The sequence below is a fragment of the Schistocerca gregaria genome, chromosome 7 (assembly GCF_023897955.1).
Source record: "Schistocerca gregaria isolate iqSchGreg1 chromosome 7, iqSchGreg1.2, whole genome shotgun sequence".
In the NCBI taxonomy this organism is placed as follows: Eukaryota; Metazoa; Arthropoda; class Insecta; order Orthoptera; family Acrididae; genus Schistocerca; species Schistocerca gregaria.
The window spans coordinates 528,530,006-528,557,817 of record NC_064926.1 but is presented as its reverse complement, the minus strand read 5'-3'; the positions used below and the strand labels follow the sequence as shown (position 1 = coordinate 528,557,817).

The following is a 27,812-nucleotide window of genomic DNA, read 5'->3' as shown; positions in this document are numbered from 1 at the left end:
TTTAGCAGACTTATTATAAATTGATGACTATCATAGAAAACAATTGTGATACTTTAAAAGATGAGTGCAGTGACCTATGTAAAATTATTAAAAGAAAATATATGAAGTGAAAAAAAAGAGACAGATCAATGAACAGCGCCCTCTGTTGGGTCAGTCGCTAGGATCTTATGTAGGCACTCACCGATCGTGAGAACTTAACCAATAGAGGGCTTTACATACATCGTGACATGTCTCCCACAGAAAACTTTTAAACAACGTATAAGCATTCAATAAATAAAATTACACAGTTTGGCTACACATTCCAAGAGTAGGTAGGAGATAATCGGTTACAAGATTAGAATGACTACTGTGCGGAAGTAAGGGGAATGTCTTCTGTTCTCAACATAACTCATCAAGTAAGGCTAGGTATAAATACGCGAGGCATTGGATGGTTAACGTAGTATGTTATCAATCAAAGCAAAGTAGGCGTTGGGTAAAATAACGCCTTATTTATTGAGTACCGTAGTGGGCTTTTGGCTTTGTAACTTTTCAACAAGTGGCAGCTCTGGCTTTCAGATGCTCTGTGCTGTTGGCTCGACAACTGAATACCTAAAATTGCGTTTTACCTAGACTTCTCCGCTCTGTCACTAGTACGGAGGTATATCTCGGCTTCCATGACGTCATTATACTGTGCTTGGAGACCTGGGCACTCGGTCGTTCCCCTGTGTTGCAACAGCTTCCGTGTTTGCCGCCACTAGCTCAGCGTTGACTCCCAACCTGGTAATCTGCTGGTCTTGGACAGAGGTGGTTCGCCTTCCGGGAGCTGCCAAGGAAGAACTCAGACGAATTCCGCTGGGGATTATATCCTAAAGTGTACACGATTATGCCAGGCTACGTCGTCTTATGAATCCTATCGATTGTATACTGGTCTGCACTACAGAACTAGCAGGAACTCTGACGTCTGTCGGCAGGTCGTTTCTGCTTCAGCATTCCTTGCATGCTGACCTTCATACGAATCAGAAAGTAGGGATGCGAATTTTTTTTCTAGCGAATATCACAGGAAGACTGTCGAAAAGATATGATTTCTATTCTGAGCGTCGTTGTCCATAACTCTCTCCATTTTCACGAATTGTTAGGTCACTCCTATGAACAGGCAGCTTCAACGTCAAGCAGAGGACGAGGACGAAGACTGCAACTTAGAGAACACATGATGATGTTTCTCTACGACGCTTATTAGCCGGGGAACGTGGGATCTACCAGAAGAGTGTCATTCACATCTGTCACTCCATCCCACGCGCAGTGGGGGCGATCTCTAACGACGTATAGAATTTTTTCGGTTTCCTCTGCAGCGCCTGGGAGACGACGTAATGTTTACTGTTTATCCAACGTGTCCTCCTTACCGACTACGGAATGTTTGCGAACCGTGGTAATGTATATTTATCTAACACGTGCTACTTTGCTGCGGGAAATCCACGTTAGATTCGTCAGGTACACCAACGTTCGTGGTGCGTAAACGTATGGTGCACAATCACAGGAAATTCTAGCGTAGGACATACCTTTTTTCTGACTGTTTTATTGCTCCTCGCTACCACTTTCAATTCTGTGGCAACCATTTCACCTCAAAGCAGTACTTGCAACACAGTACATACTTTTCCCCGCCGACTGTGCGAAGAACCTCATAATTCCTTACCTTAGGAGTTCACATTCTTTTCGTCATTCCTCTGTAGCACCACATCTCAAATTATTTGATTCTCTTCACTACCATACAAAGCTGTGCTCCGAACGTAAATTTTCAAAAATTTGTTCCTTAAGACCTGTTTGGCACTAGTAGACTTCCTTTGCCAAGAATTCCCTTTTGTCGGTGTTAGTCTGCTTTTTATGTCCTCCTTGGTTCATCCGTGGTGGGTTATTTTGCTGCATAGGTAGCAGAATACCGTAACTTAATATACTTTCTGTCACCAGTTCTGATGATGATGATTGTTTTCACGAATCACGATGAAATGGTGAAGACAAGACAAACACCCAGTCCCCGGACAGAGAAAATCTACAACCAGGTCGGGAATCGAACCCGGGAGATACAGCGGCAGCAACGCTAGCCACTAGACCACGAGCTGCAGACATCAATTTTGATGTAAAATTTCTCACTGTTCCCTCTCTACAATTTCTCGCTACTTTAGTCTTCAGATTGTGTACTATCCGCCTGCCTCTATTGCTTACTGGCATATTTCTCAGAGTGTCAGACATCTTTCACCGTTTCATACTGTTGAACAGTTTTTTTAGGTCGACAAATCCTTGACTTTTCATTTTCCATTATCAACATCAGTATCAGAACAGCCTTCGTGGTGCTTTTTTTGGGGGGGGGGGGGGTTGGGGGGGGGGGGGCACCTTCTTCTGACTGGTTTCATGTGACTCGCCACGAATTCCTCTCCTGTGCCAACCTCTTCATCACAAAATAGCACTTGCAACCTACGTCTTCAATTATTTGCTGGATGTATTCCAATCTTTGTCTTACTCTAGAGTTTTTACTTGTCATATCTCCCTCCAGTATCATGGAAGTCATTCCCTCATGTCTTAACAGATGTCCTATCATCCTGCCCCTTGTTCGTCAGCAGCACCACGTCTCAAATGTTTCCGTTCTCTTCCCACAGTCCATGTTTCACTATCAAGCAATGCTGCACTCCAGACGTACATTCTCAGAAATTTTCTTGCTTTATGAGTGCTAAAATCAAACTGATCACCATCCAACAGATTCCCAATTTTCTTTACATTTTCTTCTGTATACCGTCCTTGTCAGCAATTGGGATACACGAGCTGTTGAGCTGATTGTGTGATAATTCTCGCACTTGTCGGGTCTTGCTAACTTTGGAATATTGTGAATGATGTCTTCCCGAAAGTCTGGTGGTTTATCGTCAGTCTCATACCTTTTAAACCAGCGCGAAGAGTCACTTCGCTGCCACTTCCCCCATCGATATTAGTAATTACGATGGAATTTTATCTATCCCTTTTGCTTTAATTCGCCGTAAGTCTTGCAAAGCTCTTTTAAATTATGATTCTAATACTGGATCTGCTGTCACTTCGCTATTGACTCCTGTTCCTTTTTCTAACACGATACCAGACAAATTCTCCCCTTCATAGAGGCTATCAGTGCACTGTTTCCACCTATCTGCACTCTTATTTTTAATTAACTGAATTGTCTACTGAGCTATTCATTACTACAAAATCTATAGCGAACATCATTCCTTAGTTCTAAAGTATTCCATTTCTTTGCTCAATGACTCTTCCTGACTAGTCTCTCACACTTCAGACTACTCTTCATCATAACTAAATTGTGATCTAAGTCTACATTCGCTGCTGGTTACGCCTTACAATCCAGTACGTGATTTCGATATCTCTGCTTGACTATGACAACGTAACTGAAATCTTTCCGTATTTCCCGGCCCTTTACAAGTATACCTCTGCCTCTTGTGACTCTTGAACAGAGTACTCGCTGTTACTAGCTGAAATTTATTGCAGAACGCAGGGTTTCTCCTCTCTCATTCCTACTACCAAGCACATACCCTCCTGTAACTTTATTTTCTCCCCTCAACCTCATTCGAATTCCCCGTGACTGTTATACTTTCACCTCTCTTTACGTACTATATTACCCTTTCTTCTTCTTCTTCTTCTTCTTCTTGTGTTACGGCCTTTGCAGGACCACCGGTAGCCCCTTCGTGGACTGCATTCCCCTCTTCTTCTCCCAGCTCTTCTTCCGAGATCTTCGGTGTCCGTTTCTCCTGTTGGCTCCACTGGTGACACTCTAATCTTTTTCTGTATTCTTCTCTGTCATTGATGTCCGACATATTGGTCGGTGTATATTTGTTCCTGCAATTTTCGTTTCCTTCGACCTTGATCCCCAGTTCGAACCAGTCCTTCCGAAATTCAACAATCCACTTGCTTACTGTTTTCCCCTTGTCCTCCCTGTTGTTTCCCACACTCTCTTCGTCATTCTGTCCATACTCATCCTAACTACATGTCCAGCAAACCTCGCCCTTTTGAGTTTGATTTCCCCGGATATCGTTCTCATGTTCCTGTACAGTTTTTCCCTAGGTCTTCGCATCCACCTGTCTACACTTTTCAATACCCTCATATACTTTCTCTATCTGTTCATCTTCTCCATGCTACACCGGCATGTGTCTCTAGACTTTTCTTGTTGGTGTTGGTTCGCTATCGATTTTGATGAGAACAAACGTATCAATGAGCTGTTCGCATTATCCCATTCTCTGCCTTACTTTCCTGTTCATAACGAATCCTCCTACTGTTATACTATTTTCTTCTAATGTCGATATTACCTTACACTTATCAGGCCAGAAATCCTTGTCTTCTTTTCATTTCACTTCATTGACCGCCACTGTATCTTGATAGAAGATATGTATTTCTCTCTTCAGGTTTTCTAGTTTCCCTACCAACTACAAACTTTTGAGATTGCACGCCCAGACCCGTAGAACGGTATCCTTTCGATGGTTACTGAATCTTTTCCTGATGGTCATGTCCCCGTTCGCAGTTCCCTTTCGGATATCCGAATGGGGGCACTATTGTAGAGTCTTTTTCCAATGGAGAGAACATCATGACGTTTTTTCAGTTACAAGTCTCGTTTCCTGCGATTACACATTATGTGCCTAATGCAGTGTATTTCATTGTCTTCTGCAGTCTCATGCTGTAGATCATTGCTTTTTCTTCCAACTTTTGGGGCAGTTTCCCACGCCAAGAGGAAGAGAGTGCCCTGGAACATTGTACGGATGTAATACGTATTGCATGTTGAAGAGAAACTCTGAAAGTTTTTTTTTTACAAACATTCGATATGCGAACCATGAGTGACCCGGCAGACGTCAATATAGTAACGGAATTCTTACCATATCCGTCCCAGAAGGCATCGTCTCCCGGAGCTCTTCTACATCACGTAGTAGATCTTTACTGTGTCCCCACAGAAACCAAAGTCACACGGAGTGAGATCTTGTGATCGGGGAGGCCATTTCATGAAACAGCTTGCTCCGCACCGGAACTGGCAATATTTGCGACTAGCGCTGACTATCGCCAAATTACCGAACTACGCTGTGGCGATATACATTAAAAAAAAAAAAAACCTTTCAGGGTTTCTCTTCAAAATGACGTGTATGTGATATCTGTACAATGTTTCGTTACTGTGCAATAAATAATTGAAAGTGCCTCCGGACGTTATGTGCACCCTTTATTAGTAATGTAGAACTGTCTTCCTGCATATAACGACGGAACTTGGCAGAAGAGCTCTGCTTGCCGGTGTCTGCACTACTGTAGCCGACTCTGGCAGCATTTACTTCTTATTTTACTACGTTTCTCGGATTCTTTCGCGAAAGGTTTCAGTGTCTGCATCTACATGTACATCAATACTCCACATGTCACATGATGGAGTGTGACAAATGGTACTTCCGTTACCACTAAGTGATCCCCCTTCGCCTGTTCCATTCTCGAAGACGCTTTACATGAATAACTGTCAATAAGGCTTTGTATCGGCTCTAATTTCTCGAATTTTATATTTTTGGTCATTTCATGGGACGTATGTGGAATTGTTATGTTGTCCAACTCTTCCCGGAGAACGTACTCTCGAAATTTTCAATAGTAAACCTCTCCATGATACATGACGCCTGTCTTGTTTGCCAATAAAGTTTGTTGAGCATCTCTGTAACGCTCTCACGTTGTTTTAACGATCCTGTGACGAACGGCACAGCATTTCGTTGGATCTCCACTATCTCGTCTATCAGTTCCGCTTGTTTAGTATTAACACGCACTATTTCACTGTTATCCTATTTCTTAGAGCTATTGAATGGAGTTGTGGAAAATGTACGATTAAACTGAAAAATATCAGTATTTGTTCCAATATATCGTTTTCCTCCAGAGTTCAAACCATTATCCATACAAAATATTATGTACCACTCAGCACACTACAATTGGGGTATACCTTATTTAGATATCTGCAAGGGTTCATGAAATAAAAAGAATGATACCTCTTTTTTCTTGTTGGTCGTCAGTCTACTGAATGGTTTGATGCGGCCCGCCACGATTCCTATCCTGTGCTAACCTCTTCATCTCAGAGTAGCACTTGCAACCTACGTCCTCAATTATTTGCTTGACGTATTCTAATCTCTGTCTTCCTCTACAGTTTTTGCCCTCTACAGCTCCCTCTAGTACCATGGAAGTCATTCCCCCATGTCTTATCAGATGCCCTTCATCCTGTCCCTTCTCCTTATCACTGTTTTCCACATATTCCTTTCCTCTCCGATTCTGCGTAGAACCTCCTCATTCCTTACCTTATCAGTCCGCCTAATTTTCAACATTCGTCTATAGCACCACATCTCAAATGCTTCGATTCTCTTCTGTTCCGGTTTTCCCACAGTCCATGTTTCACTACCATACAATGCTGTACTCCAGACTTACATCCTCAGAAATTTCTTCCTCAAATTAAGGCCGGTATTTGATATTAGTAGACTTCTCTTGGCCAGAAATGCCTTTTCTGCCATAGCGAGTCTGCTTTTGATGTCCTCCTTGCTCCGTCCGTCATTGGTTATTTTACTGCCTAGGTAGCAGAATTCCTTCACTTCATCGACTTCGTGACCATCAATCCTGATGTTAAGTTTCTCGCTGTTCTCATTTCTACTACTTCTCATTACCTTCGTCTTTCTCCGATTTACTCTCAAACCATACTGTGTTCTCATTAGACTGTTCATTCCGTTCAGCAGATCATTTAATTCTTCTTCACTATCACTCAGGACAGCAATGTCATCATACTTCTTACGTAACTCATATTACATATAGGTTGTTAGCGGTATCGGCGCCGATATTACGATTGTTGGTGCCCTAATATGTACCTACGTCTGTGTGTTAGTTGCTTTTTCTCTGCGCCTAACAGTCGTCAAGGAAACAAGACGCATAATTTGCTACTAAGTGTTTTCCGCATTGTCGTAACGTAGCAGTAACGAGTAGATCGCCACAAGTGCCATAACCCGATTTCCGAGAAACTTCGTTCAGTACAAGAGCCAAAATAAATCAATATGCGTCTCGCATTATCTGTAGATATTCTATCGGTTCCGAGAACACGGCCGTCAAAATTTTCTACATTATTTAGACGCCTTCTGGTGCGCGACACACTCGGCGCTACTGATGGCATAGTGGCCAGCCTCACGACCTCTCACTTCAGTGTCCAATGTTCGAAACCCGTTTATTGTTTTATTCATTTCATTTTCTCATTTATATGTCCTTGTTCGTAGAGGGTTACTACATGAATGTTTCTTACCAAGTTTGGGGATACACAAGCGTTATGGTAACTGTAAAATTACAACTGGGTTTCTCAATATGAGGCTTACATTCTTTATAACCAGTGTCCAAATTAAAGCAACAGACAGAGGTTTTGCAAGATCGCGTCTGTTTTTCCGCGAAACAGTATAAATGGGTGATAGTAAAGTTGATACGCCGACCGCGGTGGCCGAGCGTTCCTAGGCGCTTCAGTCCGGAACCGCGCGACTGCTACGATGGCAGGTTTGAATCCCGCCTCGGTCATGGATGTGTGTGATGTGCTTAGGTTAGTTAGTCCCATACTGCTCAGAGCCATTTTTGAAAGCAGAAGCAATGTAGAGAGTACAGAACGTAAACAACTGCAACATGCGTAACGGTAGACAAAAATGTTCTCTGCTTTTCCCAACTTAACGGATTTGCACACACAATCCAATAACTGGTTAATGTGCTCCGTATGGGGTTTGAATCCCGCCTCGGTCATGGATGTGTGTGATGTCCTTAGGTTAGTTAGTCCCATAGTGCTCAGAGCCATTTTTGAAAGCAGAAGCAATGTAGAGAGTACAGAACGTAAACAACTGCAACGTGCGTAACGGTAGACAAAAATGTTCTCTGCTTTTCCCAACTTAACGGATTTGCACACACAATCCAATAACTGGTTAATGTGCTCAGTATGGGGTGTGCTGGTAGCAGTACGGGCATATCAACGCGGGACAAGCTGTGAGTGTCATCAACTTGAAGTTGAGGCCATAACGTACATTTCTTCTGCAGTGCTGCTCACAAGTCTTGGAGAATGGTTGGTGTATGCTGACTTAATGCAATCCGTTTTGTTAGTGCATCCCGGACATGGTCTGTGGGATTCTAACGAAGAGAACGAGCATGCCACCTCATGTGTAGAATATCTTCAATTTTCAAGAAAAAATCAACCATTCGCGATCTATGAGATCGAACATTATCGTCTATCAGTACGAAGTCTGGGTCCACAGGACCTCGCATCAATCGCACATGAGATCCCAAGGTCAGTCACGAAACCTGACAGCAGTTAAATCTCGCCGATTCACCCGTACAATTTCATGAAGTGCGGTGCAAGTGGCAAACATAATCGCTGCTCACACTATTAGGGACTCTCCTAGATACCGGTCTCTCTTCACGATGTTTGGGTCCCGAGATCGTGTTCCACGTTCCTTCCAGATGCGAATGCGCCGAGAATCGCTGTCCAGTCCATATCCGGACAAACCTGTGGAGAGAACATTGGCTCACTGTTAGACCGTCCCAGTGGCATGTTGACGAGTCCACTCTAGACGTTCTTATCTGTGTAGACGCATCAGAGGTACTCATACAGCAGGACAACAAAGGCCACTCCTCATAAACCTTCTGTACACCGTTTGCTCGTAACAACACACCCAGTGGATGCTGTGAGGTCAGATGTCAGTTGCTGTACAGTACTACTGCGGTACCGTCGTGTTCTTACAGCCAAATAACGCTCCTCTCATCTTGATGACACACAGGGTCGGCCCTTCCCTGGCCATCGGGCTAAAGTTTCTATCTCTATAAACTGTTACTACATCCGAGGAACAACAGAACGAGTCGCATTAAGCTATCAGCCCACATCCGTTGGCGACTGTCGTGCTTCAATTTTTTCTGTGTTGAGAACGTTATGAGCATTATGGCAGGACCCTCTAACCAGGTGCGGATTTAAATGACGTAACGCGCTATTTTGACAGCGTTTGGAACGATATCCCTCAGGAGGAAGCCCAACAACCCTGTCAATCAATACCAATCAGAATAACTGCTTGTGTAAGGCTTGAAGTGGAACAACGCGCTATTGACTTGTGAAGCTCTTTCTCTCTCACTTTCCTGACATTTTAGACATTTGACTGTCTGTATATGTATATCACGTCTACCGATTTCCGTCCGGTTCAGATAATGCGTTATGCCGTCGTCTTTTCTGTCTGATTGTATGTGTCCGTTTCGGTAGCTCACCTGGAAGTTTTGTGCTAGTTGGCGTTTCCAGCGATTTATCGCCAACAGCATAATCAAAACAATTTCTTTATAACTCTCATTTTATAAATAATAAGTCAACGTTATTTACTTTCAAGGTCAATCAGTGTCCTAGCGCCAGCCGTCTGTCTTCTAACATTCTTCCTGTATTTCGCTAGTCTTTTGGAGCTTCGACGACACTGCAGTAAGTTCATCATCCATGAACAGCCTCTCGTAGGATCGACATTATGCCCAAGGTACTACACCCTTGTTGTAACTATTAGCTGCATTTTGACACTATCTTTGTATATTTTCTGATTTGCTTTTTTGTCTGAAGACTTTTCGAAAGCGATTGCCAGCAGCAATTGTGTATTTTGTGAAAATCTTGCCACGGATCTGTCTACATGACCTTCGTTATTACTGACGGTTTCGGTTAATAACCACCAACGAAGTGTCTGTATACATCAAGGAAAAAACAACGGGAGAACCGAAAATGTAGTACAGTGAATTATACATGCTGTGGTATGATCGAATACGAAGGTTCATTCCCCGTCCGTCCATGAAGTTCCGCACCTGATTTTATCCCCGGAGTGTATAAGAGCAGTAACTACAGTGGCAGCTTGAACTAACAATTGTAATCGACAGATGTGAAATCGGCTAGGCAGTTGTGAGCAATCATTGATAATCTCTTGACGCACCGCTGTATTATTGTGTCACAAATAAAAATGGTGGAAAGAACTGAAAGTCTATAAATAAAGACATTTTCCAGGGTGTTTTGGAGAAGAGCAAAGTGTGAATAAAGTTTGACGCGTTCGCGCTCGCGAACACAAGCTGAGACTCTTGAACGCCTGATGCTACTTGACTGAATTGGAAAACACTGAAAATTCGTTTCTGGAAGACAATCATCACATATGACGAGACTTTGTGTACCCAGTAAGAACCTAACACAAAACAACAACGGGAAGAATGGCTCTCTCCACCAAAACTGAGGAGGATGCGAATGTGACCGCGCGATTAGAAGAACGTTCCAAAGAAGAATAATTCTGACAGTGTCGCATGGCTGTATAAACGTTCTACGCGTTGTACTCAAGTAAAAGAATAATATGTGGTATACCAGGAACATTAAAACCATGAGTTTAAATTTTCTCTACGTTGTTTTTAACCAGTCTCTAAGCAATCTGGACTGACGGGATTATATTCCATATTGATATGGCAAGAGATGATACGTAAATAATATCGACTGCATTAAAAAAATCTGTGTCCAATGTGGCTATTATTTCATTTCCAGTCTCCAGTAACACCCTCAGGGTTTCGTCTAAACGAGCATTTTCACATCTAGGGGCGTCTTCTACTACCGAGGCGAACCGATCTTACGGTTGTAACAACTTAAAGAAATTATGCACACCTACTGAGTTTAAAAGTATGAACAGGGTAGCGCTCCTGGAATGCATGAGGGAAGGTGATCTTCTCGCCTTTTTCAAATAGAACAAGAAGTAACGGTGAATCTTATGACGTTGGGTTATTCGTTATACTTTCCTATTTAAGAAATCGTTTTTGTGTCCCTATCGGACGCTCCCTGCAACCACCCAACCAGATAGAAGGACCGCTTGCAACCTGAGCGTTGGTCATCGGTGGTAATTCCCTATGGCTGCCTATGGGACATGCAACAAATTAATTTTGTTCTGGGTTTCGGAAATTCCTACTAGAAACATCTGGGACTTGTAGAGGAGAGAGAGTACCTAATATTCGGAATACGAACCCCAGTCCGGAATCGTACCTTTTCCTTTCTACGACGGTTGTAATTCAAATATTTAACTCACGCATTTCTGCCTGAGGAACTGAATTAGGCGTAATGCAGTACAGTTACTGGGTAACAATTCGAAAGGAAACTTAACGAAAAATCCATCATCACTTAACCCCACTTGCTTCTATTAAAACCTAAACATTATGTGTTTACATTATTTTAAAGCAAAAGAGAACCCAGCGTAGTGTACTGAACAGTACTGATGCATCACAACAGCGGCACGATGTGGCTATCACCGACTTCGTTACAGACATTGTATCTACCAAGCATATACTGGTACACACTATCCATCACACATGGCGTCTCTTCAGTGTCTATTCTAACTGCCAAAACATGTGCCAGCAGTTCTTCGTCTGTCATTACACTAGTTTCGTAAATTACTATTAGCATGTGACATAACAAGGAATACCGCGTCATCCTGTATCCCTATCGCATACGAGGACAAGCTTCTCCCCTCAGCAAACGTAGACACGTGGCGAGCAGGTTATTATGAGTCAGGGCGAAACACTATTTATTAGTAACTTACATTACAGGTCGCCTCTGAGCTTCTCATAGTGTTGTTTATGATAGATAACTCAGTACACTATTATTATCAGGTATATTACTATGTTGTGCGTGTGAAATTTTATCAAATATATCAGTCCGTCAGAGCTTAAAACTTTAATTGATAATCATAGTTAGCGATCACGCTTGCCAAACAGAGCAGAAGGATTCCCTTCAGTGAACAAAAGAAGGATGATGAATTGCAGACTCTAAACTATGGTCAACATGTTCTCCGTCGCTTTCTGACTAACCACAAAAACAATTTTCAGGCTCTTGTAAAAGACGGCGAACAAAGTTTCCTATTCCTGATTTCTTCTTATTATTTATAATACGACGCCCCACATAGTCTGTGAACCCCTCATAGAACAGAAATCCTCCAGATCCAAAAGTAAACCCTCCTCCATTTTCTTCATGGCAGTTTTAGTCCTGCAGGCCCGTTTGACAGCTTTTTTCATCCGCTGCTCTGCTCTTTCGATATCATTTTCGTCTGCTTTTGTGCAGAAGTTTTAACAGGCTGGTCCCATGTAAAGCTTGAGCGCTTTCGCGATTTCTGTAGTATATGTTAGGCCATCTTTGAAATTACACGTACACTATTTTTACGCTCGCTGTGAATGGTTTTTGAATACATTTTCCCACAGTTCGTACTTCGTTTTCACAAATCGCTTTGTAACTCGATAATGTATTTTCTGGTGGCTTTGGGATGAACCCTTCAGTGCATCAGACATCCCAGAGAAAATTTTAAGTCAGAAAACAGAGAACAGACTTTCTACATTTTTCGAAGAAGACTTCCCCCTTAACGCAGCCCTTCTACGCTGATGAGCAGTACCAAGTAAGGTATTGTGGGCTGCGGAGGCGGTTCCACACTACACCTTCGAGTAGGCAACCCGCAGCACAGCACCGGGGCGCTGGCCGGACGCGTTGAGCTGGTCTGTATCGCGGCGCCGTCATTTGCATTCCCGGGCCGGCGTCGGGCGCTGCTAATGGAATGCGCCTGCGCCGGTTCTAATTGCCTGACGAAACTGTCCACTTACAGCGCGGCCCGCCTAGCCGCTGCCGGTCCCAAGCTCGCCCGCCTACGTGCCCGCCAAGCAAAGCGCACCTCTCCGGCAAACCTAGAGGTACCGGCACTGTGTGCCACAGGAAACCAGCCTCCTGCGCTGTTCCAAATGTGCTCGTGCCGTATTACCTTAAATTTCGAGGGCGAGAGTGTGCTTGCGTTATAGACTACTTATACAAAGAGAGGGAAATGGAGAAATGTGGCAGAAAATTAACTATGTCTCGTATGGGAAACACATATTTAATGTCTCGAAATTAGGCACGGTAATCAGGAAATACTTTATTAGTGATTTGAGGGACGGCTAAACAACGAATTTCTTTCCTAATTTTCATAGCCAAACGAAGAATGGTAAATGCACAAATGGGATGTAAAACTTACTTGTGAGTGGTCTAGTTTAGCAAAGAAATATTAAATCATGTGAAAAGCTGAAGAGCCTGTCAATTTTGCGCATAATATGTTACATTGGTGTGATATTTAACTGTCAAGAATGTGTCTTCCCAATCAAATACCGAATTCAACGCATTTCTAATACAGAAGACGCCAAGAAGACAAATGAGATGGCAACAAGACCATCGCTAATGAAACTATTTTGGGCATATGACCTCGTTGTCAAAGTTTAAGATTCTGCGGCGTTACGGCCACTACTGCAAATCTCTGTTGGTCCATCGTGGCGAGGGGACATCGGCTGGTAAGTAATTCTCCATGTCAATAAACGTCACAAAGAGCCGCGTACTTTAAGATATTTTATTTCATTCTGAAAGCAATCACTTTCGACATTTAATTTTGCTATCTTCAGGCTCCCCCCTCATTAACCAGGGACCTTGCCGTTGGTGGGGAGGCTTGCGTGCCTCAGCGATAAAGATAGCCATACCGTAGGTGCAACCACAACGGAGGGGTATCTGTTGAGAGGCCAGACAAACGCTTGGTTCCTGAAGAGGGGCAGCAGCCTTTACAGTAGTTGCACGGGCAACAGTCTGGATGATTGACTTACCTGAACTTGTAACACTAACCAAAACGGCCTTGCTGTGCTGGTACGGTGAACGGCTGGAAACAAGGGGAAACTACAGCGGCATTTTTCCCGAGGGCTTGCAGCTTTACTATATCGTTAAATGATGAAGGCGTACTCTTAGGTGAAGTAGTCCGGAGGTAAAACGACCCCCATTCGGATCTCCGAACGGGGACTACTCGGGAGGATGTTATGAGGAGAAAGAAAACTGGCGTTCTATAGATCGTAGCGTGGAATGTCAGATCTCTTAATCGGGCAGGTAGGTTAGAAAATTTAAAAATGGATAGGTTGAAGTCATGTGTAGTGGGAATGAGCGAAGTTCGGTGACAGGAGGAAAAAGACTTCTGGTCTGGTAATATTGGGTTATAAGTACAAAATCAAATAGGGGCACTGCAGGAGTAGGCTTAATAACGAATAGAAAAATAGAAGCTACTGTAAACAGCATAGTGAACTCATTATTGTGGCAAAGATTGACACGAAGCACACGCCTATCATAGTAGTACAAGTTTATATGCCAACTAGCCCCGCAGATGACGAAGAGATTGATGAAATGTATGATGAGACATAAATTATTCAGACAGTGAAAGGAGAAGAAAGTTTAATGGTCATGGGTAACTGGTAAGCAGTAAGGAAAAGAAGCAAACGTAGTAGATGAATATGGAATGGGGGGGGGGGGGTGTAAGAAATAAAAGAGGAATCCGCCTGGTAGAATTTTGCACAGAGCTCACACTTGGTTCAAGAATCATGAAATAAGGTTGTATGCATGGAAGAGGACTGGAGATACTGGAAGGTTTCAGACTATGTAATGGCAAGAGATTTAAGGAACCAGGTTTTAAATTGTAAGACATTTCCAAGGGCAGTTGTGAACTCTAACCACAATCTATTGGTTATGAACAGTAGATTAAAACAAAAGAAACTGCAAGGAGTGAATTTAAGGACATGGGACCCGGATAAATTGAGAGAACCTAGGTGGTAGAGAGTTTTAGGGAGTACATTAGGAAATGATTAACAGGAATGCGGGAAACGGATACAGTAGAAGTAGAATGGGTAGCATTGAGAGATGAAACAGTGAAGGCTAAGAGGATCAAGTAGTTAAAAAGAACACGACTAGTAGAAATGCTTAGGTAATAGAAGATATATGGAATTTAATTGATGAAAGGAGAAAATATAAAAATGCAGTAACTGAAGCAGGGAAAAAAGAATACAAACGTCTCAAAAACGAGATCGACAGGAAGAGCAAAATTACTAAACAGGAATGGCTAGAGAACAAATGTAAGAATGTAGAGGCATATATCACTGGTGGTAAGATATTTATTGAATAGAGGAAAATTAAAGAGACCTTTGGAGAAAAGAGAACCACTTGCATGAATATCAAGAGCTCAGATCGAAACCCAGATCTAAGCAAAGAAGGGAAAGCACAAAGGTGGAAGGAATATATAGAGGGTTTTTACAAGGTCTGTGTACTTGAGGACAATATTATGGAAAGAGAAGAGGATGTAGATGAAATGGGAGATATGATACTGCTTGAAGAGTTTGACAGAGCACTGAAAAACTTTGAGGTTTCCCGATGACATTGTAATTCTGTCAGAGACAGCAAAGGACCTGGAAGAGCAGGTGAACGGAATGGAAAGGGTCTTGAAAGGGGGATGTAAGGTGATCAACAAAAGCAAAGCGAGGATAATGGAATCCAGCCGAATTAAGTCGGGTGATTCTGAGGGCACTAGATTAGGAAATGAGACACTTAAGGTACATCTACATGTACATCTACATCCATACTCCGCAAGCCACCTGACGGTGTGTGGCGGAGGGTACCCTGAGTACCTTTATCGGTTCTCCCTTCTATTCCAGTCTCGTATTGTACGTGGAAAGAAGGATTGTCGGTATGCTTCTGTGTGGGCTCTAATCTCTCTGATTTTATCCTCATGGTCCCTTCGTGAGATATACGTAGGAGGGAGCAATATACTGCTTGACTCTTCTGTGAAGGTATGTTCTCGAAACTTTAACAAAAGCCCGTACCGAGCTACTGAGCGTCTCTCCTGCAGAGTCTTCCACTGGAGTTTATCTATCAAAGGAGTTTTGATATTTGGGAAGCAAATGGTTCAAATGGCTCTGAGCACTATGGGACTTAACATCTGAGGTCATCAGTCCACTAGAACTTATAACTACTTAAACCTAACTAACCTAAGAACATCACAAACATCCATGCCCCAGGCAGGATTCAAACCTGCGGCCGTAGCAGTCGCGCGGTTCCAGAATGAAGGGCCTAGAACCGCTCGGCTACGCCGACCGGCTATTTGGGGAGCAAAGTAACTGATCATGGACGAAGCAGAGAGGATGTAAAATGTAGACTGGCAATGGCAAGGAAAGCGTTTCTGAAGAAGATAAATTTGTTAACATCGAGTATAGATTTAAGTGTCAGGAAGTCGTTTGAGAAAGTAGAATGACAGTTTAACGCTGCAGCATAGTGTGAGCTGATATGAAACTTCCTGGCAGAGTAAAACTGTGTGGAAGAGACTCGAATTCGGGACCTTTGGCTTTCGCTGGGAAGTGCTCTACCATCTGTGCTACACAAGCATGTCTCACGCCGCGTCCTCATTCTGGAAACATCCCCAGTCTGTGGCTAAACCATGTCTCCGCAATATCCTTTCTTTCAGGAGTGCTAGTTTCTGAAGGTTCGCAGGAGAGCTTCTGTAAAGATTGGAAGGTAGGTGACAAGATACTGGCAGAAGTAAAATTGTGAGGACGGGGCGTGAATCGTGCTCAGATGGTAGAGCAATTGCCCGCGAAAGGCAAAGGTCCTGATTTCGAATCTCGGTCCGGCACACAGTTTTAATCTTCCAGGAAGTTTTGAAAGCAGTTTGTTATTCACAGTGTTAGCTAAAGTCTGCACAGGATTGAGTAGCATGGAGAGCTGCATTAAATCAGTCTTTGGTCAGAAGACCACAACAACATACTATATTGTTAATGCAGATAGATGACTGCTCTACGTCTATTTGGCCACATAAACCTAAGCATACCAGACAGCGTGCTATACCAATGGAAGTGGGTTATTACATATTTCCAGATGATCCATCAGATCTCAGGATTTGGGATTATGACAGGCCATCTTCCGTGTGTGGCTGGACGTCTGAGTGTTCACACATTATTATGATGAAGTCTGAGATTGATACCTTACACATTTTCCATGACCAATCTCACCCATCACATCGGTCCAAATGCACGAGACCTCTGCAGATGCGTCTAGGGGGTTAGCACCTCTTAACAATGCATTACAAGGGCTATGTAAAGCCTTGAATGATTTAAAACGGGTCTGACGCACTACTTATGGAGACCGCCCATCCACAGAATAGCAAGAATGAGTAACTCGACCCAACACCGGTCATGTAGCTATACGTTGGTATCTGCAATACCAGTCATAATGAATGAGGGAAATACTACCGCCTGATTCAACTAAAAAGCACAAACAGTTTCAGTACCTATCACCGCAAATTCGTAACGGAGACGGTCACCATCTACAGCACATATTTTACGACCTCCCGCGGAAAGCTGACTAGACCTTTTTCTTCTGGCGTCAGCTATTTATTTCCTTACTCTTCCCGCTCTTGCAGTTTACTTAAATGCCCCGTTTCTACACAACGGTCATACCCTGCCGGTAATGCTAAACATCAATATTATTTACTCTATCCCCACTGTTGCATGTTTCTAATTCTCGTTTGCCCTAATCTTAACGAACCTTTTCAATGTTAGTTAACAGTTTGGCAAAAGAAGATGGTTTATCACAAAAGATAATTTTACTCTCATCGGCGGACCGCAAACCTCGCAAAACATTCGTGACCGCTTCAGCCTTTGAGATTTCAACACACAGGGCTAAGATAGGAAGAGGAATCTTGTAAACGTTATGGGACAGTGTTTAATCCTTTGTTTGTACACTACGAACATATTTATCAATAATTTCTTTCTACTCACGAGTACCAACACATTTATTTAAAAACTTTTTCTGGAAATCCCATAATGTTTCCTGGTTCTCTAAGACCTCAGAAATATTCCTGGCTGAACGTCCCTCGACTAAGGGATAAATAAGTTCCAGTACTACACTACGATTGACACCCAACACGTGGGCGTGCTCGTGCTTTCTAACAACCACGAAAGTTCTCTTAACTCGGTGGTACTTTCCGCCGACAATTCTGATACCACATTAAGAATTGCAATTACCGGGTTAGGTAATCTCGAGAACTCAGTATGGCTGACACTGACCTTTTGTGACTAACACTAACCTCAGTATTTTGCGCATCCTCACGCCAATTATAACAACATTTGCTGCTGCAATTCTGAAACATCGCCTTGCAACCTTTGACGCTCCGACAGCGCAGGAGTATCTTTATTAACAGAACGCATATTGCGCATTCTAGTAACTAAATAGTCCAGTAGGGCCTGTACTCGGCTAATCTGCTTACGTGACGGGGAGGCAACAGCAGAGCCTATCACATCATTTTGAATATCATTGACCAATTTCTAAAAAACAAAAAAGCGTGTCTTCACGCACCTCTCCCACAGATTCCTGCGAAGTGTGTACTGGCAACGCCAAATCAAACCGCAAGCGCTGTGAAAGTGCCGCTACGCTCCCATCCTCACTTTGCTTCCGAATCCTTAATTCATATTGCTGACGAGGTTTAAGACTGGCTATGCCGATGACTTTCCTTGCTCTCGTGGACTCCATACTGAAACAATAAGCAACACAATCCAAGGAACAGGCTATACAATTAAATGAATGCAAATATTACACTAGTTACTATGCCGTTACCAGTGAACTTTACTTAGTACAATCTCCCAAGTGAAAATCGCAACCACGCTTTGCTACCACTGGTAAAGTATAGGATTGGTAAGCAGGGGACATGGGCTGCTGGAATGGAGCGCAGAACGCATTTGAGTTTAGTTATTTTCACCTCGTTAATTGAACAGAGACTTGTAACAACACAATGATTAATTAGTATTTGAAAATTTGTGACGTACACCGATTATTGAACTGTAAAAAAGCAATGAGTATAATTCAAAAAATTTTAAAAGAAAAACAGCCTTATGGCCTCAACCTTAAACTCGTAAGAAACTACTTTACACTAATGTAACTTTGACATAACTAGGGATCTGAGCTCACTAGTCCTTGTAAATATGAAAAATAACAATTGGTAAAAGCTAGTAGGTTTCAAAAAAATAGAAATATCTCATAAATACATGAATTAACTATTATTGAAAACATTCAGAAATATATGATAGACTGAAAGATCTGCACAACAACTAGTACATTCCAGAAATTTGGCGTTCAAATCGCCCGAGCGTCTGAATTCCGTGCTCGGGAGCTCAAGTGACAACATGCAGGAGGGCCTGCTCACACCAATAACGGCTTCAAGAATAAACAAACGCAGTATTAATACGCAGTTCACCAAAATACTAAAAGTGACAGCCAAGCACTGGGTAGCGCCAAAAGCAGGGAGAGATGTTAAATGTTATAGTATGACAACCGCCGTTACTATTAAGGCAATGCTTCATTACACAATCTCCAAATTTCTAAACCGCCACCAGATCACGATGATAATGACCAGACAATCTGCACATAACCTTATATACCAAAGCACCGTTTGACGGCGAAAAATCGTTACTGTCATAGTTGCCAACCAAAAGGAAGTTAGAAATTTCAATTTAAATTAGCGGTTAAGGTTTTATACAGAGAATAAATTATGATTCATAAAATTAACCTCTTAACATTTTAACAAGAAGATTGGCCAGACTTCAAATATAAAAGAACCAGGGCACAACGCAGTTACATAGACTTGCAGTACCAAGTATCACGACCCACGTCCAAGTGGTTTAACGTATGACTAGCGAAAATTAAAGTGGCTACACGGAGTAATGGCATCCAAAAGTTCCACCACAAAATGGTTCACCATTTAAATTAAGTCCAGGAGCACGCCCCTAACACGCACGCCACGGTAAACTCACGCGCTCTCCTCAGGATTCGAGATAAACACGACTCTTTAAACAGAGCCTATGCTGCCTGGTGACTACTTCCGCACTCTACTTCTGCTCGCCGCCACACCTCGCAGTACACCAAGCGCTGACTAACTCCTAACTCGTGATGCTACGCACGTTGTCTTCCCTTTGTCACTGCCCCGACCCAGTCTCCTCCTGCCTCGCGAGGCGCGGCCGTCCTAAATAAGGGGCGCTAGGCAGCCAAGACTCCCGCCGTCTCTACCGTGCCTTTCTCCACACGCGTGACCCCGACACACTCCGACGCCACCGGCAACTCCAGCGACACATTCGTAATTTGCTCGCGGCTAAAAAACGCCGGGACTGGCGACAGATATGCACCCGTTTAAATGCTACCCTGCCTATAAACTGGTCCAAGTTCTGGTCAGCCTTCCGTCAGCCATCCCCCTACTATCCTCTTCTCCATAATGATCATCTCCTCGCCGAACAGCTTAACTCCCGTCACTCCGCAATCTCCATCTCTCTGGATCTCGAACGTGCTTATGACTGCATATGGCATTCCGGTCTCAAGCTCCAAACCTTCACCATTCACATTAACTACGTCCGTCTGATCAGCTCCTTTCTCTCCTACCGTCCTTCCTACATCACCATCCATAACACGGATTGCTACACCTTTTTTCCCTCGGCCGGTGTGCCCCAAGGCTCCGTTCTCTCCCCCCTTTTGTATCTTTTATATACGGCGGACATGCCGCCGCCGTCACCCCCCTCCCCCCCCGCCACCTTCTCCAGTTTGCCGATGACACCGCCTTCCTTGCCCTTGCCCCCACCCTGCAGCGCTCCCAACACCCTCTCCAATCCCATCTTGACCGGTTCACCGCTTGGTGCAAGCAGTGGTAGCTCAAGGTCAATCCCTCCAAAACCCAGGCGATCATTGTAGGCAAAAGCACCCCTTCCTTCCTCCTCCTTGATGTCTATCTCACCATCTATGGCCGTCCTATAGCCCTCACTCCCACCCTTAAGTACCTTGGGGTCACCCTCGACCGTCGACTCTCCTGGACCACCCATGTCCAGACAATCCGAGCCAAGGCACGCTCCCGACTCCATCTCCTCAAGCTCCTTTCTGGCTGTATGTGGGGTCTGGACCCCTCCATCATACTCCACACCTATAACTCCATCATCCGCCCTATCCATTGTTACTCCCATCCTGCCTGGATCTCCGCCCCCCCCCCCTACCTTTTATCAATCCCTTCAAATCCTTGAACGCTATGCTCTCTGCCTCGCCTATCACATCTGTCTCCCCTCCCCTACACGGATCCTGTACGATCCCATTCCATTCCCCCACCTCCTCCTTTTCCCCCATCTCCTCCAAACTCCATCCTCCTCACCCGCTTGTCTCTCCCATCCTCTCCCACCCCCGCCTGCTGCCGCGCCTCTATTCCCACGTCCCACCTGGTCTCCATCTCTCCACCCTCCTTACCCTCTCCCAAGGTGGCTTCCGCCAGCTCCCCCTCCATGATGATGTCCTCCTCCCTTCCATCTACCTCTCCTATCAACTTTCATCCTCCCCACCCCCACTTTCTGTGTCCTTTCCTTTAGTTGTCAGATCTCAATGAAATGTTCGTCCCCTGTATCTGCGACAGAATGTCGATCCCAAGGGCCCAGGTTCGATTCCCAGCTGTGTCGGAGATTTTCTCCGCTAAGGGATTGGCTGTTGTTTGCCCTAATAATCATTATTTCATTATCATCGACGCGCAGGTCGGCGAAGTGACATCAACTTGAAAGACATCAACTTGCCCCAGCGAACGGTCTACCCGACGGGAGACCCTAGCCACACGACATTTTATTTTACTATGGACTCATATCTAGGTTAATGGACATGAGTTAGTAATGATCTAAAAACTTTTAGCATCAAATGAAACAACAAGTTTACTGTCACCAGTCACCGTTTTATTTATTTCCACGACTCGTTTCGCAGGTTTAAACCTCCATCATTGTATGGATTTACATTAGTTAGTATTACATTTGTGTGTGTGTGTTATGTTACGATTTTTGGAGGAACTTGTGGCACTGTCTAGTGGAGAAACAAGACACTATTTCAGAATATGGTTTTGGATTACTTTTGACAAAAAATTAAACTGATATCTAATGGTAAACATCAGATAAGTAAAATACAGTACCTCCGGTGGTCACAGGTTCCTTTTGCTGTCGTAACACCTCACATGTATACTGCTACATTTGTAAATTTAAACTTTTAGCATTGTATTTCATAAAGGTATAAAAACCGATATATGCATAGTACAAAAGATAAATAAAATAATTCAGTAAAATGGCGGTTTACTCCTTTAAAAAGTATTCAGTGACTTTGGCACAATGACACCGAAAACTTTTCCCCCCTCTGTGACTGCGCGTGTGATCCACCGGACTTTGGGAGACACGGCCCGCACTTCCCTTGAGATTCAGAGTTCTTTGCAGACATAAGATTGTCTGTCGTGCGTTCGCCGACATTCAGGCTTGTTTGACCACCATGCAAGCATGTGAGACACGTAGTCACTATGTGATATAATGATGCAGTGTAGCCGTACACATGTGGCACTCTACACGGGTTGTTGCAGTTTTGGTTTATTTTGCCTGTCTTGTAACCTTTTACGCACGCCGATCGGTGTAACCACTCGCTGCTGCATTACGCTCACTTCAAAACATAAGTCAATGATGTTTCTACTGACGACTGAAACCAGTCCTGAATACACGACGTCGCATGGAAACACTGAATATACAGCTGTCGCTCACCTCCAACGCTGCTGGAGTGTTTATGTGCGAACAAGCCTATGAAGCGGGCAAATCACAGCGGTTCGAACCTGATGACGTTAAGCAGCAGGTATGAGCTTGACTTGTCTAACGTCCACGAATAAATGTTAGTAGAAATTATTGTGGCTGTAATAAGATCGACGCGTGAGTATACTTCACTGCGTCACACCGAAATTATCTTTCCGAGAACCCGAGGTAATTCTGGTCTCATGTAATACTACAACGTGGGTCGCAGGTTTCTCTCATTTTACGAGAAGTACCGAGCGACAGGAAACAGCGCAGGTACCTCTGGTATATTAGAACGGTAAGAGAACGAACCTCGTAATTATAGACCAATATTCTTAAAACCCATTTGCTGCAGAATCCTGGAACACATTCTGAATTCGAAAATAATTAATTTCCTTGAGGCAGAAAAGTTTTATCCACAAGTCATTACGATTTTAGAACGCAGGAAAGTTTGCTCATGCGACATTCAGCTCGATCTTCTCTCGCATGACATCCCACCAACTATGGATGAGGGGCAACAGGCGGATTCCATATTCCTAGATTGCCGAAAAGCATGACCCTGTGACCCAGCGATAACTGTTAACGAAGATTCGAACATACGGAGAAGGTTCCCAGATATGTGAGTGTTTCGAAGACTTTTGAAGTGACTAGAACTCGACACGTTGTCCTCGAAGGCGAGCGTTTACCAGAGACAAGGGTTTCATCCGGAGTTCCTCAGGAAATCGTCAAACAACCGGTATTATTCTGTATATACATAAATTACTGCTGATGGTGTGGTGTTCGGGAAGGTATCGCCGTTGAATGACGATAGGAGGGTACAAGATGACTCGGACGTATTTTCTAGTTGGTGTGAACAATGGCAGCTTACTCTTGAAGTATAAAGATTTAAATTAATATAGATGAATAAGAAAAAGTCCCGTGATGTTCGATTTCAGCATTGTTAATGTGCTACTTGTCACGGTCACGTCTGTTAAATTTATAGGAGTAATGATACTAGCACATACGGGCTGTAGCAGGAAATCCGAAAGGGGTACTTCGGTTTATTAGAAAAAAATTAGTAAAGTGTAGATTATCTACACTCCTGGAAATTGAAATAAGAACACCGTGAATTCATTGTCCCAGGAAGGGGAAACTTTATTGACACATTCCTGGGGTCAGGTACATCACATGATCACACTGACAGAACCACAGGCACATAGACACAGGCAACAGAGCATGCACAATGTCGGCACTAGTACAGTGTATATCCACCTTTCGCAGCAATGCAGGCTGCTATTCTCCCATGGAGACGATCGTAGAGATGCTGGATGTAGTCCTGTGGAACGGCTGGCCATGCCATTTCACCTGGCGCCTCAGTTGGACCAGCGTTCGTGCTGAACGTGCAGACCGCGTGAGACGACGCTTCATCCAGTCCCAAACATGCTCAATGGGGGAAAGATCCGGAGATCTTGCTGGCCAGGGTAGTTGACTTACACCTTCTAGAGCACGTTGGGTGGCACGGGATACATGCGGACGTGCATTGTCCTGTTGGAACAGCAAGTTCCCTTGCCGGTGTAGGAATGGTAGAACGATGGGTTCGATGACGGTTTGGATGTACCGTGCACTATTCAGTGTCCCCTCGACCATCACCAGAGGTGTACGGCCAGTGTAGGAGATCGCTCCCCACACCATGATGCCGGGTGTTGGCCCTGTGTGCCTCGGTCGTTTGCACTCCTGACTGTGGCGCTCACCTACAAGGCGCCAAACACGCATACGAACATCATTGGCACCAAGTCAGAAGCGACTCTCATCGCTGAAGACGACACGTCTCCATTCGTCTCTCCATTCACGCCTGTCGCGACACCACTGGAGGCGGGCTGCATGATGTTGGGGCGTGAGCGGAAGACGGCCTAACGGTGTGCGGGACCATAGCCCAGCTTCATGGAGACGGTTGCGAATGGTCCTCGCCGATACCCCAGGAGCAAGAGTGTACCTAATTTGCTGGGAAGTGGCGGTGCGGTCCCCTACGGCACTGCGTAGGATCCTACAGTCTTGGCGTGCATCCGTGCGTCGCTGCGGTACGTTCCCAGGTCGACGGGCACGGGCACCTTCCCCCGACCACTGGCGACAACATCGATGTACTGTGGAGACCTCACGCCCCACGTGTTGAGCAATTCGGCGGTACGTCCACCCGGCCTCCCGCATGCCCACTATACGCCCTCGCTCAAAGTCCGTCAACTGCACATACGGTTCACGCCCACGCTGTCGCGGCATGCTACCAGTGTTAAAGACTGCAATGGAGCTCCGTATGCCACGGCAAACTGGCTGACCCTGACGGCGGCGGTGCACAAATGCTGCGCAGCTAGCGCCATCCGACGGCCAACACCGCGGTTCCTGCTGTGTCCGCTGTGCCGTGCGTGTGATCATTGCTTAGACAGCCCTCTCGCAATGTCCGGAGCAAGTATGGTGTGTCTGACACACCGGTGTCAATGTGTTCTTTTTTCCATTTCCAGGAGTGTATAAAGGAGACAGCGTGCAGAATACGAGTACGAGCCATTCTTGACTACTTCTCGGATGTGGAAACTCCACAATATCAGTCTAAAGGAAGACGTCGAAACAATTAAGAGACTGGCTGTTAGGTTTGTTACTAGTAGGTTCGAAGAGGACTCAAGTTTCACAGAGGTGCTTTCTGAGCTCAAATGGGTACACCTGGAGGGAAGACGTTTTTGTCGCGAGACGCTATTGAGAACATTTAGAGAATTGGCATTTTAGGCCGACTGCAGAACGATTTTACAGACACCAACGTACATTTCGCTCAAGAACCATAGAGATAAGGAAAATTAGGTTCATAAGAAGGCATATACAGGGTTTCTCAAATCTTTTCGGTCAAACTGAAACAGGTGATCGTAATTTCACAACCGAATACACTGAGATATGGAACCAATAATTGGAAATGGGGTGGTCATGTTACGGATATACACAGCGTACACCAGTTACCAACAACGTAGCCGATGGTAATTCATCAAAGCGATGATCGGCAGGGCCAGTGCACCTATTTCAACGGTGAATGCCGTTACGCCGCCTCTCGGAAAGATACTAGTTATACGCTGTACACTGGAAAACACAGGTGGTGATAAGCAGCGTATAACCCTGAGCATCAGGTAGCTGTACTGTACACAGCTTATGGCCGCATGCATCGCACCAGCTCATTAATCTGTGCGGTACATACATCGCTCTCCGTACTGTCAGTTGTCCATAACGTCTGACAGTTTTTTATGTGTCCTCGGGGAGCAGCGTTTATGTGTATAGACCATATCGCGTAGTCAAAGATGGAACGTTAATTGTCACGAGAGTTGGTAAACATGTATTTAAAGTACGGTGTGGTCAGATGTAGTGCCCTTAAAGCAACACAAAGGTACAGATAACGCTTTCCCAACAGTCACCATCCTAACAGAAAGTTTTCTGCATGGGTAGCAACTTGCGAGAGGGTCTTTCACGTCACAGGAATCCGGCTCAGGTTCCTGCTACAAACATCCCGAACATCACAGATGATGCTGGATCGTGTGGCCGACCACCCAGCAATAAGCAGTCGTCCACTGGCCCGTCAGACACACACTTCGAAGGATACGGCGTGGAGAGAAATGGTGGAACAGCTATTTCACCCATGACTTAAACAACGTTAACAAACACTGGGGCAAACGGATTTTGAGGCTCGCGTCAAGTTCTGAGCTCGATGGCGCAGGGCTGCAACGCTGCACTTCGTACTGTTTGTATTGTTTACGCGTCAGACCCCATTCACCCGTGATGGAGCTCTCATCAGGCGCAGCAGTTATGTCTGTAGTGGTGACAGTCACCACATCATCCACACTGCAACCCACCACAGACGATTCTCCGTCAAGGCTTGGCCGTGCACCTAATAGGACATTAGTTGCCGCCTCCCCGTTTGACTGGTCCCAGGTAACTCCTGTTGCTGACAAATGTGCAGATACAGTTGTTGGAGTTTGTACCCCTTGTTGTGTACGAAAGGATGTGGTATCAACACATCGGTGCACCAGCCGGCTTCGATGTTAATGTCCAAGAACACCTCAACAACGCGCACCCTCATCGCTTCATTGGAATGGAGAATTGGTCTCGTGGTCAACGCCATTGCCAGATTTCACACTTCTGGACATTTTATTGTTTTTCAGTTTTTCAAAGACGTTGATATACGAGACTCTCATGGAAACGGATGAAGGCCTGCTTACCTGTCTCCGGGCACAACAGTGACCATGGACTTTGAGAGAGTGCAGCAGAACTCTGCGAACAGCCGTGCGCTAAGACAGGCGGTTGTCGCTTTGAAAAATTGCTATGAGCTAAGTTGTTGATATGCGGTGTGCGCTGAGTACGTCCATAACACAATAAATATATATTTACGGCCATTGGTTCCCTGTCTGAAGCGTAATAGGTTGTGGGCTCACTATCACCTGTTTCAGTTCGAACTAAGGCGTTGGAGACACCTTGGAGGTGGTCTTTTTTCTCTCGCTTCATTTGAGGGTGGACCTGGAAAAGGAATCGCTAGCCTTCCACAATGCACCGCACAGCGTCTCGTGAATTATGTATATAGACGTATACGTCTATCGTCATGTCATCGGCCTTTACAGCGATGACACGGAACGTCAGTTACCAGTATTTAACGCCCAAGTTTGGCAGCCTCATCTGTCGAGCTGTGAGGAGGATAGTGCGACGGGAGGGAGAGGGCGCCGGTAGCTGGCACACCGGATCCGTGCGCGACGCCGCCTTGTTCATCTGCATTCCGCGGGCGCCGCCGCCGCCGCCGCCGCCGCCGCCGCCGCCACCGCCGCTGGCTAATGGAATGCGCGCCGCGCGGCGCCAGCCTCTGTAATTGCCTGCCGACGCCGACGCCGACGCCGAAGCAGCCGTGGCGATGGCAGCGCCTCTCCAGGGCGCGTCCGTAACGAGGTGGCTGCGGCGCGAGCGACGTGAATCTGTCCCCGATGTGCAGGGACGCCCACGACTCGAGATGGCAGGTGGCAAGTTCTGATGTTTCATCCCAAAAGTGGAGCAGGAATGCTTCAGCAGTTGAAGTGACTTTCATATATTAGAAATGCTTTTCGTTTGGGCCAAATAAATGGGATTTTGGAGTGTATTTAGCTTCGAGTAAATTAGGGTGAAACGGTTGTAAAACTGGTGTCGGGGAGGTGAGCGATAAGCCACTTCCAATAGTGTCCGTCACGAAAAGCTATGTGGTCTTCAAACCTTGCTCTATCTGTCCACAAATTTTTTGAAGTGTGAGTGGACGGAATCTCCTTTGACTCATTGTCTGGTAGTGCAATTATTTATATATATATATATATATATATATATATATATAT

The 27,812-nt window shown here is 44.8% G+C and overlaps 1 protein-coding gene across 1 annotated transcript in view; it reads right to left on the bottom strand.

Annotated features, from left to right (window-relative positions):
* Positions 1-27,489, bottom strand: part of LOC126282461 (homeotic protein ultrabithorax-like) — a 114,226-nt gene extending 86,737 nt beyond the window's left edge. Inside the window, exon 1 of the mRNA XM_049982116.1 lies at positions 27,196-27,489. Within this exon, the coding sequence (XP_049838073.1) occupies positions 27,196-27,489 (294 nt within the window). The remainder of the gene's footprint in view (positions 1-27,195) is intronic.
* Positions 27,490-27,812: the final 323 nt, after the last annotated feature.